Source organism: Castor canadensis, chromosome 13 (genome assembly GCF_047511655.1).
Source record: "Castor canadensis chromosome 13, mCasCan1.hap1v2, whole genome shotgun sequence".
NCBI classification, from domain to species: domain Eukaryota; kingdom Metazoa; phylum Chordata; class Mammalia; order Rodentia; family Castoridae; genus Castor; species Castor canadensis.
This window is the reverse complement of record NC_133398.1, coordinates 21,430,159-21,448,681: the sequence shown is the minus strand read 5'-3', so window position 1 is coordinate 21,448,681 and position 18,523 is coordinate 21,430,159. Positions and strand designations below refer to the sequence as shown.

The window sequence follows — 18,523 nt, the reverse complement described above, 5'->3', positions numbered from 1 at the left end:
GACCTTATATCAAACTGCTTGGGTTTCAGTCTCATTCCCATCAATTAACAACTGCAACCTTGGCAAGTCACTTAACTTCCATAAGAATGGAGAGCATAATAGCATTTTGTACATACAGTTAGCAGACACACCCCCACTGTGTGTCAGATACTATTTCATGTGCCTTCACTCATTTATATCTTATCCCCATTTTACAGCCAAGAGAGGTTTGAGGCAGAAATCTAACACCAGAGCTAGTTTTTTTTTTTTTCCTTTTTGGCGGGACTTGGATTTGAACTCAGGGCCTTACACTTGATAGGCAGGCACTCTACCACTTGAGCCACGCTGGCTGCCTTTTTCTGTGTGTTGGGTATTTTCAAGGCAGGGTTTTGAGAACTTTCCCCGGGCTGGCCTTGAGCTGTGATCCTCCTGATTTCTGCCTTCTGAGTAGCTAGGATTACAGCCATGCTTTAAAACAAACAACAACAACAACAACAAAAAACCATGCATTTTGATTAATGTATGTAGTTGTACAAAGGAGTTACACTATGGTGTTTCATACGTGCATATATTGTACACAGATCACATTATCCCTCTCTATTGCACCAGAGCCAGCTTTAAACCACTCTTCTAAAACTGCTTCTCAAAGGGCTTCGGTGAGGACTACAGGACAGAATGCTTGTAAAAGCCCTTACCAAAATCCTGACACTTACTAAGTGCATGATAAAGTTTCTACAGTCACATTAATATTATATGTTTATTTTATTTCAAAAATCGCGCAAACCGTTATTTAATCCAGCAGAAAAATCAAAGATCGCGGAAGCTGGAGGGATGGTGGGGCCCTGGGGCGGGGCCGGGGCGGGGCCAGGGAGGCCACGCCCAGCAGCACCTGCGACAGGTGGAGCGCGCGGCGCTGAGCGCTCAGCCATGTCTGCGGAGGGCGCGGGGCCGGGGCCGGGGCCGGGGCCGGGGCCGGGGTCGGGGTTCGAGCCGGGTCCGCTGTGCCCTGAGCACGGCCAGCCTCTGAGCTGGTTCTGCGGCTCCGATCGGCGACCCGTGTGCGCCGCCTGCACCGGGCTGGGCGGCCGCTGCCGGGGACACCGCATCCGCCGGGCAGAGAAGCGCGCCGAGGAGCTGCGGGTGAGCGGGCTTGGGCCCCGGAAGACGGGGGTGACGGGGGAGGGGACGCGCCGGACCGGACCGCCAGGGGCCAGGGAGCCTGGGGCCTGGCTTCCCTTGTTGAGCGAGGCGGTTAAAGGTGTGGCCTCTGCAGTCCGGTCCACCCATGTTAAGTCTCACCCCCTCGCGTCCTCTCTGTGAATCGTTCAACTTCGGAGCCTCAGCGTTTTCGTCTGTAGTTGGGGGCAGTAATCACGTGTTTGTTATAGCTGACCTCGGATAAGATCCGGTTCCCTGACACAGAGCTGCCACCCTGACCCCAACGTTTACTGGTGAGGTGACCTAGTTCCTTCCAGGAACTGTACTGTACTTGAAGCTGGTTTCACTGGATAAACGCGGTGGTGAGGGCGGGGGAGGCGGGAGGATGTTCCCTTTCTCCTAAGGTTTCTCCTCACCCCCACTTTCGGCTTGGCTCCAAGCTGGTCACCTTCCTGTCACCCCTCTCCCCAGAGCCTCTGAGAGAGTCAAGTCACCTTGGTGCTTCTCCCTCCTTCCATTCTAGCTGTGAGCCCTTGGGATTTCCTTGCAATTTTATTAAATGGCTTAATTCTCCCAACTCTACCCTGGAGTTCAGCCCTGCCTGTGCACCTGAGGACTGTCTTGGGTACTTCAGCTACTCAGACTGGACTGTAATAAACACAATACAGGGTGCTGTGGCTAATGGCCTCATACAAACACTTCAGGTTGGTCCTACCTGTCAACAACAGTGATGAGGAAAATGAACTTGGATAACGGGATGTAATGAGCTTTCGTAACGAGTAGGAACTTTGCAAATTCCACTTAAATATCTGTCATTTCATTCCATCCAGACCTAACCTTTGAAGTGTCCACCCAGGGCAGGGCAGACTCCTCTAAGGTCCCTAATACACAGGGGCTACAGGGGGATTTGGTGATCAGTCAAGAAGAACCACCAGTATGCTTCAGTGGTTAAGAGGGAGGACATGACACTAATAGAAACCCTTAAAAAGTAGCCATTAAGGCATGAGTGGTGGAAGGGGTGAAGCCTGGGGGATGGTGGCAGGCCTGGTGCTTATTTTGGAATGTATTCAGTCCCGGGTTCCTGGAACACTGGACTACGCCTGAGACCTTAACAAATTTATCTCTTTTGCCTGGAGGGAGATGAGTCTTAGTCCCTTCCTTTCCTTCAATTTAGAATAGATAGTATCTTTTTTTAAATGCAATGCCAGGGGTCAAACCTCACACATGCTAGGCAAGCTCTCTACCACTGAGATGCATCCCTGGCCCTTGAGTAGATAATGTCTTTAGCATAGTTCTTTCCCCTGTCCCTCCAGTCAGCAAAGAAATTGTATCCTAAGGCAAGATCATTGCTAAATTAGACAAAAACAGTGCCTGTTCAACTGCTCTCTTACCTTCTGCTCCCGAGAAGTGATGGCTGCTCTATAGCTTTTTAGAAGTGAGACTCGAGTTCTGAATTCAGCCTAGCTCCCTGTCAACAGATGAACAGATAGGAGAAAAGTGATGTACATGTACACAGTGGAGTATTATTCAACCATAAAGAAGAACAAAGTTATGTCATCTGCAAGAAAATGGATGGAACTGTAGATCATTATGCTAAGTGAAATAAGCCAGACTCAAAAGGACACGTATCTTGTGTTTTTTCTCATATGTGGAATCTAGAAACAAACAAAGTAGACATGAAATTAGGAGGGAGACTATTAAAGAGGAAGGGTGAGGGAGGGAAGAAGGAAAGATAAGGGAAAGCATTAGAGGGGCAGACATGATCAAAGTATGTTGTATGCATGTTTGAAAAAGTCACAATGAGGCTGGAGGCGTGGCTCAAGTGGTAGAGCACCTGCCTAGCAAGTGCAAAGCCCTGAGTTCAAGCCCCAGTACCACGACAAAAAAAAAAACAAACAAACTCACAATGATACCCATTCTGTAAAATTCATATGCACTAATAAAAATAGTTATAAAAAATACAAAACAAAACACTGAGATTCAGTTTCCTCAGTCCCTGAGTGTGTGATGACCACAGCTTTCTTCTTGTCAATTCGATTCTATAACTTTGCATTGGACCTGTGAAGTGTGAAACTAATTCCTACTTGTGGAAGGAAAGATTTCCAACGGCTTCCTGGAAGACACAGCTGAGATGCCTGTGACAGATGGAACTGAGGCAAACTCTTAGGGGAAATAGTGAGGGGCTGCCATTTCTCCAGTTGGTCTCTGGATAACTGGAGAGGAAAAGTAGGGGCCTAGCAATATCTCCCAGGACCAGTCGCTTCTCCATGGGCCTGGCCTTCTCATTTCTGGAACTTCCCTGCCCCCTCAGTTGATGCTAGTACCTCGGGGAGCTGTGGACTGCTGACACTCTTGAGGTCAAGGCAGTGGGTATTCATTTGTTCAGCAAATATGTAGTTGCTGCTCTTTATGTGCAACTCTCTGCTAGGTGGTAGGGCATAGAGATCAGGTCAAAGTCATAGTCCAGTAGTGAGGGGACAAAAGGTAAATGTGTAACATACAGCCAGAGAGTTGTAAGTGCAAAGGGGAAATATAAAGCAGAGTAAAGATGGGGTTGTGTCAGGGAAGGCCTTGCTAAAGAGGTGACATCTGGATGTGAAGGAGCAAGACACACACACAGAAGACTACAGCTGGAGAAAAAGGAGCAACAGGTGCAAAGGCACTGAGGTCAGGATGAATTTGGTGTCTTAAAGGAACAGAAAGAAGGCCAGTGTAGAGAGTGGTAGGAAGAGTCAGTGGAACACAGCTGAGTCATGTCGGGGTTGGGAGGGGGCTGTTAGCTAAGGTAAGAAGCTTGATCTCACTGTGAGTGTATTGGAAAGGCATTGAAGGTTTGGAGCAGGGTGTAGCCTGCTGTGATTTCCTTATAAAAAGTGGCTGTAGCTATTATGGACAGTGATAATGGAAGCCTGGCTTGGAGGCTCTAACAGGCTCCTATGAGAGATGAGGGCCATCTAGGTAGAATAACAGGAGTGGAGGTGACCAGCACTGGCCAGAAGAGAGAGATAGGACTCACTGATGGGTTCGACATGGGGTTAGAGAAACTCCTGGGTTTTTGGTCTGGGTAGCAGATTGATGACTGATGGTGTGTTCCATGAATGGGGATAACATCTGGGAGAGCAGGTGAGAAGCCATCTTCTTCTCAGGAGCAGGTATGGACAGAGACAGAGTGTGCAAGGAAGTGATTATAATGGCAGGTCATGGGAATTTGGGATAAAAAAGAAAGCGAGGCCATAAAAGGGGACAATGGACAGTGAAAGTGGTAAACCTAGTGTATTGGTGGCCACATTTGAACTGTTGGAATGGGGACTTGAGGTTATTGAGCTTAAAGAATGGGACATGGTAGATAGACAGGACTGAAATCCTTGACACGAAGGACTGGTAGATAGTATTGTTTTTATAATGATGAGATCTGAGATATGACCTTGGGAGTGGGTGGCGAAGGTGGGGTGAAAAGGGAAAATCACTGGAGTGAATAAACAGCTCATATGCGTGGATAAAGATGTGAGTGGTGTTTGTGTTGCAGAACAAGATTGTGGACCAGTGTGAGAGGCTGCAGTTACAGAGTGCTGGCATCACCAAGTATGTAGCGGAGGTTCTGCCAGGAAAGAACCAGAAAGCAGTGGTAATTCCTTCCCTTCTGTGCTGTGCCCCCCTTTAGGATAAGACCCTGTCTCAGGACCGTGGGCCATCTAGGGTCCCTTTCAGACCTCACAGACTCATTGTGCTACTAGCAAAGCTGGGTGTGCAGGAAGGATGGTTTCCTACCCACCTGGGCTTCAGTTCCTACCATGGGGACAGGGCAGGCTGTTCCTAGTATCACATTAGGTGCAGATTCTGCTAGATAACAATTTTCCTGGGTATCATGGAGTAGATAACAAAAGAGGTAACATTCTTTTACCCTTTATTTTGTGTTCAGCCCCAGAATTATAAAATTAAGACTTTTTTTTTTTTTTTGGTGGTTCTGGGGTTTGAACTCAGGGTCTTTGCTTGCTATCTCTCTCTTGCTAGACAAGCACACTTCCACTTGAGCAAAATTAAGACTTTTACACAGGGTATTTTTTTGCAGCAATCTTATCAACAGGTGGCCATAGCACCCCTGTTTACAGGGGGGGAAATGGTCTTATGGAGGTTAACTGACTGGCCCAAGACTTCACTGCCTCCTGGCAGAGTCAATTCTGTGACCTGGGTCCTCTGAGTCTCAGGTCTGTGACTCTTCTGCTGCGTGGCATTCAGTGCCATGGCTATGTTTTCACTCTCAAGTATGCCCCTCTGGGCGGAAGCTAGGAATTTGTTTCTGCACATCCTCTCCATCCTTCCTTCACAGCACATGGAACAGGACTGGCACTGCCTTATTAGTCAGGGTTCTTTGAATTGCATGGAGCAGAGACAAGTTGAACTAGCATATATGAAACCAGGGAATTTCCTGGCAGGATACAAGGGTCCCTCAGAGCCTAAAGGAGGAGTCTAGGTAGCTATTCTATGTTCGTCTCTGCTTCAATTTGCACAAAGATATTCTCTCTCCCCCACCCTTTTCTCCTTCCCTCTCACCCCTCCCTCCTCCTTTCCCCCATCCCATCATCATCATCATCACCACTTTCATTTTCTTGCCTTATTGCACTGGCTATGATCTCAATACAATGTTAACTACAGTTGTGGATCCTGCCTTTTAGGGGGAAACTGCCAACATTTTGCCATTTACTTATTTGACAAATTTTTATTAATACCTACCATGTGCCAGGCATAGTTGTCCTATGTAGTAGGCATTCCACAGAGAACAAAACATGGAATTTCCTGTTTTCATAAAGCCTACCTTCTTGTCAGGGAAGAGAGACAATAAAAAATAACATATGTGCTGGGCTAGGGCTCATATGGCAGAGTGCCCCCAGTACCACCAAAAATAAATAAGTAAATAAATGCAATTACTTGTACCGCACTGTACAAAGCAGGTCTTCAGGGATAGGGCCCAGGAAAAGCACTGGCTGTCCCTGACCCTCTGGCATGAAAGAGACAGCTCTTTTCTCACTTGGCTGGCAAGAGTACAAGTACAGGTTCAGGTTCTTTGCACAGCAGATGCCTCTGGGGAGGATTGGTTACCAGGTGGCATCTGCCACAGGGAATAGTGATGGACTGAGAGTCAGTAGAATGGGATTCTGGTCCCAGCTTTGCCTTTGACTTGCTCTGTGTATACTACCAACAGGTTTGTTGTCGTTGGCAGTGCTGGGGTTTGAACTCAGACCCTCATGCTTGGTAGGCAGGTGCTCTACCACTGGAGCATTGCCTCCAGCATTTTCTTGCTTCAATTATTTTTCAGGCTAGACAGGCTTGGACCAGCTCCTCCTACTTATGCCTCCCACATAGCTGCAATTACCCCACATGCCACCAAGCTTATTTGTTGAGATAGGGTCTTGCTAACTTTTTGCCTGGGCTGGCCTTGAACCACAATCCTCCAATCTCTGCCTTCTGAGTAGCTGAGATTATAGGCATGTACTACCACATCCAGTTCTCTAAGGGATTTTTGACTGAGTCAGGAAAAAATTCCCAATCAGTAATTTAGACAGTATGAGGGAGGAGAGTACCTATTACACACCAGACATTCTTTTTTTTTTTTTTTTCAGTACTGGGGTTTGAACTCAGGGCCTTCACCTTGAGCCACCAGCCCTATTTTTGTGATGGGTTTTTTCAAGATAGGATCTCTCGAACTATTTGCCCAGGCTGGCTTCGAACTGCAATCCTCCCGCTCTCTGCCTCCTGAGTAGCTAGGATTATAGGCATGAGCCACCAGCACCCAGCTCATGCCAGACACTCTTCAACTACATTAACATTACTGACTGAGAATTTAGTTCAAGCCCCGTCTATGACAGATAAAAATCCTGTTAATGGAACCACCTGGAACAGCAGCCTTAGGAAGTAGTGAGATCTCTGTCTTTAGACATGGTGAAATAGCAGGTGGACCACAGTTGGTGTGGGCCCAGTTGATGGGGATGATTTTAGGCCCTTTGCTCTGCAGTTTTCTATGATTCTCTCACCTTGGTCCCTCGGCCTGGGTATTTCCCTCTGTGAAGTTAGCAGGTGATTCTGGTTGGTATCTAGACCTGGCTTAGCTCTTCCTTTCTATCATCATGGCCTCCTGAGATGTCTAGACCTCCAATTTCTTTCCCTAAACCATATTTGGGAAGTCTTAAGGCTGGGATATCAAAGTAAATGGCTAGTCAGGTGCCAGTGACTCACACCTTTAATCCTGGCTGATTAGGAGGATTGCAGTTCAAAGCCAGCCCTAAGCAAATAGTTCATGAGACCCCCCCCCATCTCCAAAATAACCAGAGAGAATGGACTAGAAGTGTAGCTCAAATGGTAGAGTGCCTGCTTTGGGAGCATGAGTTCAAACCCAATCCTTACCCCCCTCCCCACCCCACTCCCCAAAAGCCCCAACAAAACCAAAGCAAATGGCCTAAGCACTTGGTTATTGCCATTTCTATACCCCTGACCCTGGTCTCCCTGGGCCCAAATCTTGCTAATGCTGGCTGGAGCTTTGCCTGGACCCAGCTCCTCATTTTCTCCCTTGCCAGAGCATGGCCAGCGCGGCGCGTGAACTGGTCATCCAGCGGTTGAGCGCAGTGCGGAGCCTGTGCGAGAGCGAGGAGCAGCGCTTACTGGAACAGGTGCACGGCGAAGAGGAGCGGGCCCACCAGAGCATCCTGACCCAGCGGGCGCACTGGGCCGAGGCGCTGCGCAAGCTCGACACGATCCGCACCAGCCTGGTGGGCATGCTCACTCACCTGGACGACCTCCAGCTGATTGTAAGTCACGGGAGGCCGAGGGCAGGGACCAGACCGCACTGAGGTTTGGAAACATCGGGATATGTATGATAGGAGGCCGGCGGCAAGGAGAAACTGAAACAGGATGAGTGAGTGATTCTTTGCCTGGCCAAACTTTAGTTCGGTTCTGAAGGTTCCTCCAGGCCCACCTGTGTACTGCCCTGTAAAATTCAGCTTCAGCCCACCCTGCAGAGTCAGTTTAGCCAGAACTCCTTCATTCTCGAGATCTGATCACCCTAGCTATTTGACCAGGTTCCTCATCTCTACCATCCCCCAGCTGCCATCTGATTCCCTGGCCTGACTTCAGCAAGAATCCTGTTAGGTCGGTTTAGGCAGAATCCCCCTTACCCTCCATGTTCCCGCTGTCACTTTCCATCCAGGGATCCACCCTGCGCCTGGTCTATAAACTGCCCCCTGCCCAGGCATGCAGAGGCGAACCCAGTCTTTCTCTCACACTTTGAGACCCTCTTGCAGTGCCCCCTATACTGATATTACCGTGCTTTAGCAAATGCTGAATAATTTCCTTCTTTAACATGAGCAGTGGAATAAAATTAGGTGAATTTTTTTTTGGCACCCTATAACAATATTCTCTCAATAGTGAATAAATGCTTATCGAGTGCCTGTTACATGCTAAGCACTGTGCTAATAGGGCAGAATTACAGGATACAGCTGGAGTTCTGATATGTGCTGTGATGGAGGAAATCACACAGAGCTAGGGGCCCCACAATTCAGGCCGAGGGATGATCGGGTGAGGCTTCCTGGATGAAGTGACTTAGAAGTGATAAGAGTGTCTATGACTGGGTGCCAGTGGCTCATGCCTATAATCCTGGCTACTTGGGAGGATCAAGGTTTGAGGCCAGGCCAGACAAATTGTTCATGAGACCCTATCGCCAAAATAATCAGAGCAAAATGGACTGGAGGTGTGGCTCCAGTCCAGTGGTTTGTAAGTATGAAGTCCTGAGTTCAAAACCCCAGTCCCACCAAAAAAAGAGTATCCATGTTCAAGGAAGTGGGAAAGTGGTGAGTTAGAAGGGCACGAGGAGAATGCTGTACCTAAGGGAGCAAACAGAGCTCCTAGCAGAAATTACCATGGTCACTCCTGAGCCTTTCAAAGTGTTTTAGAGGTGGGCAACTGCCTGCAGTTTCGAGGGGACAGTGTGCCAAGCAGAGAAAGGAGAATGTGGAACAGCTGAGCTGCCTTTTCAAGTAGGGCAGTTTCCATGACTGCCCTGGATTGTGCCTTCCTTCAGTCACCAGCTTGCAGCACAGAGAACATTCTGTCCCAGGCACTGGGGCAGTCACAGTGGAAGATTCAGAAAGTTGAAGCCATGCAGGAGCTGACAGTCTTGCTGGGGGATGGGTTGGGTAACGGCCCTTCATGAAGTGGCCTTGGGGAGCCCAGGATGCCCGTAGTGGGGATATAGAGTGATTCCTTCTGAGTGTGTTCCTGGAGTGGGGTAGTGTATGACAACAACCCAGGAAGCTGGGTGCTGGGGCTGAGGGAAGGGGTCAGAGCTTTATTCTGGACTCCGCGTCCACATGGAGCCCTCTTGGCAGTTGGGTGTGCGCAAGGCTTGCCCGCCTGCCAGCTTTCTGCTGCCAGCTGACTTTGTTTTCTTTCCTTGCAGCAAAAGGAGCAGGAGATTTTCGAAAGGTGAGTGTGGCCCCGTGATTTGCTTGGGCAGTCACAGGGACCCTCGGGGCTTCCCCAGGACATTGCATTCAGGGTACACAGCTGAGTGACTTCTCTGGAGCTGGGCTCTGTGGACAGGGGACTTCCTGCTCCTGGCCTGGACGACTGCTTTCCACCCACTCAGAAGGGCAGTAAAAAAGCACTTATTAATCAGAGCTTTGCAGTGGGCTTTCTTAAACATCATCCTGCTTCAACCCATGGTCACCCCACCCCAGGGTTTTACCACCCCTACTGACAGATGAGCATGGTGAGACTCAAAGAGGATAAGGGACCTGCTTAAGCCCGGATCTGGGCATGGACCCACCTGACACCTGTCCCTGTGCTGTCCTGCTACCTCATCCCCTTTCTCTGGTGAAAGAATCTTTGAAACTTAAGTTTGTTTTATCACTCAGATATCACATTTTAATTATTCAATGATTAAAAATTTTCACCAGGTCCTACCTGGGTGCTGAGAGGCCGGGGACTGAGGAAGTGCCCAAAAGGATGGATTTAACAGGCAAAATTGTTAGTGCCTCCAGCTGGGGAGTAGTTCAGTGGTAGAGCACTTGCCTAGCATGCTGGATGCTCTGGGTTCCATCTCTAGCACCACAAAAATAATAAAAGTAACCAAAAAACCCTCCTCAAGCCTTCTGTGTGAGATCTCAGAGACGTACTTGGGGAATATGACTCATTCTTACTTATTTTTTACTTAAATTTCAATGGCAATACATGTGAATGAGAGAAAAAGAAATCCATCAATGTAAAACCATTTAAAATTAAAAGTGAGGGCTGGGAGGTTTAGTTGAGTGATAAAGCACTTGCATAGCACGTATGAAACCATTGTTTTGATCCCCAGTCCCACAACAAAAAGGAAAGAAAAGAAGGAAGGGAGGGAGGAAGGAAGGAAGGAAAGGAGGGAAAGAAGGAAGGAAAGGAGGGAAGGAGGGAGGGAGGGAGAAAAAGAAAGAAGGAAGGAAGAAAGAAAGAAGGAAAGAAAAAAAGAATTAAAAGTGAGTCTCCAAGCCCAAGTCAGTGGCTCACGCCTGTAATCCTAGCTACTTAGGAGGCAGACATCAGGAGGATCATGGTTCAAAGCCAGCCCAGACATATAGTTCACGAGACCCTATCTCGAAAATACCCATCACAAAAAAGGGCTGGTGGAGTGGCTCAAGGTGAAGGCCCTGAGTTCAAACCCCAGTACAGAAAAAAAACCAAAAAACAAAAACATGGAGTCTCTGCCAGTCCTATGAGGTGATTGGTTTTAATAGCTGTGAGCTTCTTCTCCCCCCAAAGTGTTTACTCTTCATTGCAGCACAAGTTACTGCTTTTGAATGCTTTAAACATTTTTTTCTTATCATATTATTGTACTGGGGGTACACTGTGACACTTACCAAAGTTTTTGTAGTATACCCCCTCCATCGTTCTCCTTTACCCCCTCCCCCATTCCTGAAATAGTTTCAGCAGGTCTCATTTTTCCACTTCATACATGAGTATATATTTCTACCATGTTCATCCTTCTACACCCTGTCCTTATATCCTCCCTCTCCCACTGGTGCCAGCCCCCAGACAGTAGCTGTGGGGTTTTAGTCTTCTTGTTTAGTCACAGGAGGGCATATGGCTGTTCTTTCTTCCTCTTTTAAATATTTTGAAACATATAGGATTGTTTTATACCCATGTATAAAATGTTTTTCTACCACTTGCAGGCTGTCTGGGAAATCTTTCCCTGCTAGTACAGTTAGATTTACCCCACTTTTTATTTTGAGACAAGGGCTCACTGTGTAGCTCAGGCTGGCCTTGAACTCATAATCCTCCTGCCTCAGCTGAGTTGTGGGATTACAGGTGTATGCTACCATACCCAACTACCTCATTTTTTGAAAGTCTTTGAAATGTTCCACAGTATGGAACCTGATATGCAGGGGTGGGAGCAGAGGGTCTCGTCGTCTGGTATTTTTTAATCTGAAGTTGTTTCTTAACTTTTTTTAAAGACATTTTCAGAGTCTGGAGCAACTTTATAGAATAGCTTTCAATCTGAGTGTCTGATGTTATCTCGTGATTAGATTCAGGTTATCCATTTTGGCAGGAATACCTCATAAGGGATGAGTCCTCAATCCATTGTATCATGGGCACATGATGTCCCTTTGTCCTGTTACTGTTACCCGAAAGCCCGTCCCCTGGCCTCAGTGCCAATTCACAGTGTACAAATAATGAGAGCGGGGTTTTGCAGAAAAGGAAATAAAGTTTGTTATTTGTCAGAAGAAGAGGAGGACAGAGAGAGAGTCAATCTCTCAAAGCTCTGTTGTTCCACTTCTGAGGGACAATGTCCATCATTTAAAGGGGAGTTCAGGGGCTCAGCTTGACTGTGTGACCAGATGCATGTTCAAAATAGCCACTGGCCTTGGTTCTCCAGGGGCCATTTCTCAAGCTGTCTGTCTTAGCTGCCAGGCTTACTGTCTGGTGGGCAGACAGAGGTAAGGGGTGGAGAACTGCTTGGCCTAATTGGAGAGCAAAGGGGTAACTTACTCTTTCTTTTGTAGTCCCAGTGACATTTTCCCCACTGTAGACTTCTTCCTTCCATCTCCATGGAAAAGAGGCAGCACAGTCATCTAGCTGCTCTCTGCCTTTATTAATTCCTGAGCCCAAGCAAAGAGTGGGTGCTCCTCAGCAAAAGCAGCTTTTAAGCCCCTGTTACATTAGCAGGTTATATAAAGTTATATTTCCCTTTTATAATCAATAAGCAAACTGTGAAGAGATATTTTCTGTGTACATATCCTGTTAGTCTTCAAACTTTTACCCACTAGTTTTAGCATGCTAAACTATTCATTTATTTGCTTGTTTGCTGTCTTTGTTTAGTATCAAAAGACTCACAGATTCTTTTTTTAATTTTGTTTTCAAATAGAAGTGCCAATTAATCCATGATAAACAGAACAGCAATATTCTTGTTTTGGATACTGGGGCTTGAACTCAAGGCCTACACCTTGAGCCACTCCACTAGCCCTTTTTTGTGATTTTTTTTTTTTTTTTTTCCGAGATAGTCTCTTGTGAAGTATTTTTGCCCAGGGCTGGCTTTCCGATCTTTGCCTCCTGGTTAGCTAGGATTACAGGTCTGAGCCACCTGGCAGACTCACAGATGCTTATTTTATTCCATGCATTATAATCTATTACTATCATTACTGATTTTGATGTTTAAATTGTCCCCCACTTGGCCTTCAAACTGGATCTTGTGTCTTTTTGACAAGTCCCCATTTTCTTAGAGCATGTCTTTCTCTCTGGCACAAACAGTATCCCCGGCTCAACCTGGCTTTTTTCCATCCCAGCCCTAGAATCAGCTCTTTCTACAGGGATCTTGGTTCCTTTCAGTAGGAAGAGGTTTAGAAGGCAAGATCTGGGCACTAAGTGTTACTCATCCAGGCCTTCCCAGGAGACAGCAGTCAGAGCTGCGAGATGTGTGCATGACTTTGTATCACACCTCCCAATTTCAGTCTAACACCACCAGGTTTCCCCTTTGCCTCCCCCATTCTATATTTATATCTTTCTTCTTCTTCAGCGAGAACCCTGACTCCCAGCATCAGCAGTGTATTTATTCATTTGCTCCATCCTGCAGTGACATAAAGTTGACAGAGAATTGCTAAACCCGCAGGCTGAGGTTATGTGCTCTCAAACTGCTGTGTTCCAAAGTCACCAGACCCTCCTAGCTGGAACCTGGCTTGTCTAACACAAGTGCCTCTAGTGCTTTCCACATCCATGGCTGGGCTCAGCTCTGCCTGACAGTGGCAACAGGTCCCTCTATACCAACTGGGCATTCTGATCCCAGCGAGTTCTCACTGGCACATGATGTCCTGCCGTATTCAAGCCCTACTTCACTTCCACCCCTTTGAGTGGTAGCTGGCCTAGGACGGTCTCTGTTGCTTCCCCTGTCCATATTTGGTTCTACTTTGTCCTCGGATGACAGATCAGGAGCCCTGCTAACAGTGAGCTCCTCCTTCCCCACCTGATGGACCAGTGCTTTGACCCTCTCTTGTCCTAACCACAGACAACCTTTGTTACTCTAGCCTGGGCCCAGCATTTTTAAGGCTCTGTTTACCCCCTTCTTCCAGGCCAGGACAGCCTGGCAAAGAACTCCCAGCCATCAGGAGAGAGGGTGCCTACTCGGAACTGTACAGTGACCTCAATGCCACCCTCACAATTAGAGGTGGTGGGCAAGTCCTTTCTGAGAACCCAGGTCAGGAGGCTACAGAGCTCTGCCATCAGTCCCCGCGTCACTCTATCTCTCTATCTCTCTTTGGTATTGCATTTCAGGTGAAGGAAAAATTACATTGAATGGTGTGTCTAGGTGCCATCTGGACTTGTTTACTTTTGCATGGAGTGAGCACTTGAATCTAGGTCTCCTCTGTGGCTGAATGCCCTCTCTGAATGTCCGTTCTGTCCTGTCAGTTGAGGTAACCACTACCTCCCCGGTTATGGCAAAGTTCAAGTGAGTCTGAATAGAATGCAGCAACTTTGCAGCTTTGCAAATGGTAGTCTCCTCAGGCATCTTGTGTTCCCAAATTCCCTCTGAAGGGTTGATGGTCCCTTCCTTTATGACCCCTCAGGGCATTTGCATTTTAAAAGCACAGGCATGGCTGTATCTTCTGACCAAAGCAAGAGCTCTCCTGCAGCAGTAGGTTTATGGATAAGATGTTGACATGAGAACGCCATCACACTGGGATCCAGCTGTCCACGTCCTAGTCCTAGCTCTGCTGCTGGATTATGGAGGGATACTCACCAGTCGCTTTCCTCCCAGAGCATTCTGGCCCCAGCACGCACCCCACTGTAAACTGTCTATCTACTTTGCTGGAGTGAAGGTTCCTGGGAGGCACAAGGGGAATGCCCACCTCCCCTGTGACGTAAGTCCCCTTTGGCAGCCCCATGTGGCTGCCAATCTTGGTATCACCCTAGTAGGAGGAAGATTTTACTTCTGTTCTCTTCCCCTCACCCCATATCCATCCAGATGCATTAGCCAGAACATTCCTGAAAAATGTCTTTTTTTTTTTTTTCTCCCTGCATAAGGACTGAGGAAGCCGAGGGCATTTTGGATCCCCAGGAGTCGGAGAAGCTAAACTTTAACAAGAAGTGCACTTGGAGCCCGCTACTGACCCAACTCTGGGCAACGGCAGTTCTCGGGTCCCTCTCAGGTGAGAAGCTGCCAGAGTCCACACTGCCAGGAGCAACTGGCTAATGTCTGGGTCTGCCTGCCAGAGGAGGGGTTTGCTGCTGGGTCACAAGGGCACCAGTGCTTCTGTAATGGGAGCCTAGGTAACCCAGTTAGTTGCTCAGTAGGCGCAAGGATCTGGACGGGCTGAGCAGCTGGGCCAGGTCCTTCCCGTCTCCACACCAATGTGCTAGGATCTAGGATTAATCCTATCCCTATAAATCACGTCCTCCTTGTACCCTGCTCTTCTGGGGCAGCTCCTTGTGATTTTTTTGGAAGCCTCATGTTTCTCTTAAAGAAAATATAATTGACAACCAATTGGGCCAGGACTGAAACTGCCTCATTTACTCATTTAACAAACCCAAGTCGACTAACTGGCCCTGTGCTGCATGCTGGAGCCTCAGGGGTGAACATAAGCCATCTCCTACCTCTCACCTAACCTGGGGGTTCCCAAAGCAGGCTTCCCCTGGGCTAGATGGAAACTTCTAAACTTCCAGTGGTAGCTTGTCTTCTCAATTAGGCTCGGTTGAGAAGCCTAATTCTCAACCTTGATTGAACCTTTTCTCAACTTAACACTCCCCCTATACATTATTCTTAAAACTGAGTACAAGCTCGAGCTTGTCTACACTAGCTTCTGGTATCAGATGGCTCCTGATTTATCAGCAGTTCCTTTAGCTAACTCTTGGAAACCACTTATCTCATGCTTCCTAGCTTCAGGAGCTCTGTCCTCCAGATGTCAGCTCTGGAGGCCATACACAGGACCAGCTAGAAAGAAGTATGACCTATGCTAGATACGGGAACAAGACGCTGGATTATCATTTGACCCTGCCACCAAATCCTTATGCATCCTTGGGCAAGTCACTTCTCTCAGCACCTTATTTCTATCACAGCTTATACATGAAGATCTTGAACTAATATCTGTGTTACTCACTGCTACATATTTATTATATGCTAGACTTGATTCTCATGACCACCCTGTGATAAATCCTATTTGGTCTCCATTTTCCCTCAGAGGAAAACTGAGGCTCAGAGAGAGTAAATGGCTTGTCTGGAGACTGAGGTCTCACCACCAGTGAGTAGCAAAGAAACGCTTTGCTACCTGGTGGGACCAGGTTAGGGCTTGGGGGTGGGGGTCCCGATAACGCTGAGCATTCTTTCTGGCAGGCACGGAGGATGTACGTATTGATGAGAGGACTGTCAGCCCCTTACTTCAACTGTCAGAAGATGGGAGAACCCTGACCTTCAATGCCAGGAAGTCCAAGACCTGCGCAGATGGCCCAGAGCGCTTTGACCACTGGCCCAATGCCCTGGCTGCCACTTCCTTCCCGGCCGGGCTCCACGCCTGGATAGTGAACGTCCAGAACAGTTGTGCCTATAAAGTGGGTGTGGCCTCGGGCCAGCTCCCCCGCAAGGGTTCTGGCAGTGACTGCCGCCTGGGTCACAACGCCTTCTCCTGGGTTTTCTCCCGCTATGATCACGAGTTCCATTTCTTGCACAATGGGCAGTACGAGCCCTTGGGGCTGCTGCGGTGCCCAGCCAGGCTGGGCGTGTTGCTGGACATGCAGGCTGGAGAGCTGCTCTTCTTTGAGCCGGCCTCTGGCATGGTGCTCTACACCTTCCACACAGCCTTCCCCGGGCCCCTCTTCCCAGTCTTCGCTGTGACCGACCAGACCATTTCCATCGTCCACTGACATCCGGGCACAGGGAGGCCAGCTGCACCTCCCCACCTCCTGTGTAGATCAGGCTACATTTCTACCTGGTGATCGTCCCCCAAGGAATGTGTGTGATGTTCCCAAGGGAAACAGGGTGGTGCCCCACAGGCAGGTTTAGGAGCAGTGGGGACCTGTTTCAGAGCTGGCACAGTCCCTAAATGCTGGGCACCTGCAGGGAGCCTGCTTCTCCCTGGGTCTTGGTCTCCTAAACCCCCCATGCATATGCCCTCTGAGGGAGTCTCGGTCACCAGCATGGCAGCTGGCACAAAGTGAGTGTGCAATAATTACTTGGTGATGGATGGACAGATGGACAGTGATTGGGTGGGCATGGTAGTTTCTGGGAAGCCCTTCAGCGCCCCACCCTGGGCTTCACGTGGTAGAAGTGGTTCTTTGCAGAGAAGCCTGTGGCTGAAGCTTCTTTATCCCCTTTATTCGGTGCTTCTCCGTCTTTTTCATGACACAGCACATAGAGAAGATATTTTTGTAGTACACAGAAGACTGGCCAGAGCACTGTGTCCATGTGTCCAACTCAGAAGACCTGCCCTCAGAAGACCAAGGTATCCCATCGCTAGGAAACCTGACTGCAGTGCAGCTATGGCCATCTGTCACAGGCCCAGAGGCTGAGTGCCAGGCAGCTTGTGCCCACCTGTGATAATGGGGATTCACTTCCCCCTCACTGGGGCTGAAGAGTCCCACCTGATGATGCTCTCCTCCCATAAAGCATTGGGAGACCTGGGCTGAGAGCGTCAAGCCAGAAAGAGCTGAGGGAGGAGGAGGGCTGGCCTTAGGAAGTATGGAAGTTATTAAAGGTTTTAAAAGATGTCTTCTGTGGTCTTTGTTGGTAATTGGCTACATACTGCATGTAGGCCCCAGCCTTCCTTTCTCTCAGGCACAAGCTCAGCTCTGTCTAACAGACAAAGCCTAAAGACTACTGGGAGCAAAGGCAAGGCCCTTGGGTCACCAGAGAGTAGTGGTCTTCATACTTTTTAGGGAGGAGTATGGAGTTTGAACTCAGGACCTTGCACTTGCTAGGCAACTGCTCTACCACTTGAGCCCCATCCCCAACCATTTTGGTTTTATTTCTCATGTTTTTGCCCAGGCCAGCCTGGACCACAGTCCTCTTACTTATGCCTCCCTGTAGCTGGAACGACAGGCAGGTACCACCACACCCAGCTTATTGGTTGAGATGGGGAGGGGGAGGTCTCACTAACTTTTTGCCCAGGCTGGCCTCCAATTGTGATCCTCTCGATCTCTGCCTCCCAGGTAGTTAGGATTATAGGTGTAAGCCACTTCACCTGGCCTCAGAAATACTGTTTAAAAGCAGACTTAGCAGGGCTGGGAATGTGACTAAGTGGTAGGGCACTTGCCTAGCATTCAAGCATTGAGTCCCATCCCAAGCACTGCAAATAAACAACAAAAAAAACCTAAACAAACCCCTCACATACTTCAGGTTTCTGTCCAAAGAGGATGCAAGCCAGAGAGCCCCCTGCCCTTCTTTGGGAGCTACAAGGGGAGATAACAAAATAAGGCTGGCTGGGGTCAGTGGGCAATGTGTGAAATAGTATAAGTCATTTGGAGCCATGCTGAAATGTGGTCCCAGATGTCTTTGGATAAAAGCTGAAAAAGCCCAATCTTTATGTGACATCTCTTTTTTCATAGAGCTGGGAATGGAGCCAGGGCTTCCCCCATGCAAGGCAAGCACTCTGCTGCTGAATTACATTCTATGTGAGATCTTTTGATAGGTAGGCTCTCAATTTACAACACTGGGCAGATCAAACCCACAGGCCTCCTGTTGGCCATTCTTGGTTGGGATGATCTCTGAGGCCCTGGAAACTCTGGGACTACAGCTTATGAACTGTGTCCTCACTGTCTGACCCTTGGGAATTACTGTTGAGCCACAGTGTCAGGTCCAATGAAGACAGATCCAGATGATTTGGTCAATTTGAAGAGTTCTTGTGTGCCTTTACCTGGGTAGTGTCCCTGCCCAGAAATCTGG

At 48.3% G+C, this 18,523-nt stretch overlaps 1 protein-coding gene across 1 annotated transcript; it reads left to right on the top strand.

The window, feature by feature from the left end:
- The first annotated feature begins 906 nt into the window (after positions 1-906).
- On the top strand, positions 907-17,702 carry Bspry (B-box and SPRY domain containing). The gene is made up of 6 exons (XM_020160319.2): positions 907-1,119; positions 4,664-4,762; positions 7,707-7,937; positions 9,584-9,609; positions 14,674-14,798; positions 15,980-17,702. The coding sequence occupies exons 1-6, from the start codon at positions 907-909 to the stop codon at positions 16,504-16,506; spliced, it is 1,221 nt and encodes a 406-aa protein (XP_020015908.2). The 3' UTR covers positions 16,507-17,702.
- Positions 17,703-18,523: the final 821 nt, after the last annotated feature.

What these genes read in the sequence shown, in the direction of transcription:
- Bspry (XM_020160319.2), top strand. Translation starts at nt 907, where the DNA reads ATGTCTGCGGAGGGCGCGGGGCCGGGGCCGGGGCCGGGGCCGGGGCCG. An exon ending in AGCGCGCCGAGGAGCTGCGG is followed by an intron (nt 1,120 to 4,663) that starts GTGAGCGGGCTT and finishes TTTGTGTTGCAG; the next exon opens with AACAAGATTGTGGACCAGTG. An exon ending in AGTTCTCGGGTCCCTCTCAG is followed by an intron (nt 14,799 to 15,979) that starts GTGAGAAGCTGC and finishes TCTTTCTGGCAG; the next exon opens with GCACGGAGGATGTACGTATT.